Raw genomic sequence first — 3104 nt, 5'->3', positions numbered from 1 at the left:
GTAGAGAGCTGTATGAATGTGTGTGTGTAGTAGAGAGCTGTATGAATATGTGTGTAGTAGAGAGCTGTATGAATGTGTGTGTAGAGGTAAATGAGGCACAGATTGTGTTGTAAAGAGCTTTGAATATCTTGATTAGATAGAAAGGTGATATATAAGTACAGTCCATTTACCATTTACACTGACAGACCAATTAAAGTTTAATTCCTTTAAACAAACCTCAAATTTATTTCAGTCAGGAGTGATCTGTCAGATAAAATTAAATCTTCGTTTAAGTAAAAATGAACAAAGGTCAGAATCAGTTTTTGATGGATAACTATGCACATCTGAACCACTTCAAAACGTTACACAATGATTATTGCGTGGTAGTAATAAGCACAAGGTGTACCTCTGAAGTGTACCTCAATAACTCAGTAATGTCACTGCATTATAGACGAGCAGGCCATGCATTCGTTTCATCTGTTTTTACTTGTGTTTGTGAGTGTACACATTCCAGGTGCTTTCCACGGCTGAGCTCTTTACTCTGACGCACCTGTCTCTTTTACTGATGCTGAGATACTTTCAGAACAGATCAGTCAATCATAACCCGTGCTCTGAGCTCTACAGATTGCTCGTAACATCATTTACATCTTTACATACTTTAAGAAATAATAGACTTTTAACTTTGTAAATGATTTAAATTAAATGATTCCCAAGACATTCAGATTTATCTAAAAGCCCAGATGGTTTGCCAGTAGTAAACACACAAACTAACAAAGCTCGATTTGTTTGTGTCTTTTCACAAGTTTTTCTGTCGTTAACAAACAAAATGAGCACAGAAGACCCATCCTTCAGACCTGCAGGAAAATGGCGGCGTCCTTCTGGTACAGCTTTACCAGTTGCAGGTTGCCAATGGTGTCGATCACACCCATGGCTGTGCCAGCCAGCGCCATGGCCATGGACAGCAGCACCACGTGGTGACACAGGGGTATGATGGCAAAGACGAGCGAGATGATGAGGGTGGAGGAGAACAGGGCCACCAGGGAGGACATGAGGCTGGACGAGACAAAACAGTTATGACAGCAACTGACTGCAGAGACAGACCTGCTGGGGGATTGACAATTTGTATTATTTCATTTTGCATTTTTCATAAGTTTAAATACTTTCCAGAGGTCTTAATAAAATATCTGGTATCCTTTAGTCAATACAGTGTTACCAAACGTAAACTCTCTGGTTGTTCCCTTTTTAAAAGCCGTTGTGTTCACAGCAGCAGATTTCAGGAGGTGCAGAAGACTCTGCGCCTGTTTAGTTTTTCCACAGGGTGTGAGGTTCTCAGAGTGGTTGGATATATAGAAATGACCCTGGGCTTTGGATCAAACCAACAGCTCACAAACAACAAACAGCTGGTAATGGAGAAGCTCCCAGAGCTGGGGGTGTTGGAGGTCAGCTGGCAACTCTAACGTGAGAAAGTTGATTGGTCTCACCATATTTTGACTGTTTGTGACCTGTGAGCTGTTTGGTCGTGTTTAAAAAAAAATCTTGGTCTATTTTAATGTACCTGGCAAGAAAACAGTATTCTAGGTGATGCACATTGGGAATACACTGGCAGCCGTCCCAGCTTTACCATTTAAGGTACAGGAGGACACTTTAAATTAAACCAGGCAGATTTGGACCAGTCATTTTGATTAGTATTAATTATTATTGGTGTGGATTTTCAATTCAGTTTATTTCTATAGTGCCAAGTCACAACAGAAATCATCTCAGGGCACTGAACAGAAACATCCACCTACATAAAATGTCAATTACTAAAAGTTCTCCATCTAAGGAAGCAGCACATTCATTGAATCTTTACTTCGTCACGGTCTCCCATCCTGAGCGAGCACAATGGAGATGGTGGAAAGGAAAAACTCCTTTTAACAGGAAGAAACCTCCAGCAGAACCAGGCTCAGGACGAGCAACCATCGGCTTCGACCAGCTGGAGTTGAGAGGACAGGAAGGTGAAACAAGTGAACACAGAAAGGCAGGTCCAGGTGTACTTTCTATAGGAAGAAAGACAAAAACACACATTAAAATAGAAATAATTACAAATACAAACAGGTAGAGTAGAGTAAGCAAAGACAGCAACAAAATGAAGAAATGTGGTCAATTTGTCCAGCAGTCTAAGCCTATAGCAGCACAGTTAAGGGATAGCTCAGGAGACCAAAGCAAACCCTAACTATAGGATTTATCAAAAAAGAAAGAGAAACCTGGACAATGTGTCAGCCTCACAGACAGAAACTGGAAGTTGGTTCCACGAGAGAGGAGCCTGAGAACTGGAAGATCTGCCTCCCATTCTGCTTTTGGAAACTCTAGGAACCACAAGTAAACCTGCAGTCTGAGAGCAAAGTGCTCTCTGACAGGAAAATTCATCCATCCATTACCTTCATCTGCTTCTTCCTTTTTCGAGGTGCCCATGTCCAGCTATCTCTATGCGAGAGGCAGGGGACACCCTGGACAGGTCTCCAGTCCATCACAGGGACACATAGAGACAAACAACCATTCACTCTCTCCCTCACATCTAGAGACAATTTAGAGTTACCAATCAGCCTAACATGCATGTTTTTGGTCTGTGGGTGGAAACCGGAGCACCCGGAGAAAACCCACACATGCACGGAGAGAACATGCAAACTCCACCCAGAAAGGCCCCCAGGCCGGGATGTGAACCGGGGCGACTTTCTCGCTGAGAGGCAGCAGCTCTACCACCGTGCCACCGTGCTGCTGTGATGGACTTGCGACCTGTACAAGGTGCCCCCCGCCCCTCGCACAGTGATAGCTGGACATGGGCACCGGTGACCCCCGTGATCCAAAATGGAATAAGCGGGTAAAGATAATGGATGGATGGATGGATTACAACATGACATTTATTTTAGGTTTCTTACTGTATCAAATCTTTTTTGCATAATTTTATATTTATACCAAAAAATAGGATCAGCTATAGGAGTGCATAACATTCTGTAACTGAAATTACCAGAATTAGCTTAGTTGCCTGGATTTTTCTCCAAAAAATAAAAAATAAAATAAAATCAAGGAACAAATCATCCATCCATCCATCCATCCATCCATCCATCCATCCATCCATCCATCCATCC

At 42.4% G+C, this 3104-nt stretch overlaps 1 protein-coding gene across 1 annotated transcript in view; it reads right to left on the bottom strand.

Annotated features, from left to right (window-relative positions):
* mfsd4aa (major facilitator superfamily domain containing 4Aa) overlaps positions 1-3104 on the bottom strand; it is a 41412-nt gene that overhangs the window by 35918 nt on the left and 2390 nt on the right. Inside the window, exon 2 of the mRNA XM_037679075.1 lies at positions 834-1032. Coding sequence (XP_037535003.1) covers positions 834-1032 — 199 coding nt within the window. The remainder of the gene's footprint in view (positions 1-833; positions 1033-3104) is intronic.

Source organism: Nematolebias whitei, chromosome 7 (assembly GCF_014905685.2).
Source record: "Nematolebias whitei isolate Nwh7 chromosome 7, NemWhi1, whole genome shotgun sequence".
Taxonomy (NCBI): Eukaryota; Metazoa; Chordata; class Actinopteri; order Cyprinodontiformes; family Rivulidae; genus Nematolebias; species Nematolebias whitei.
This window is presented reverse-complemented; position numbering and strand designations above follow the sequence as displayed.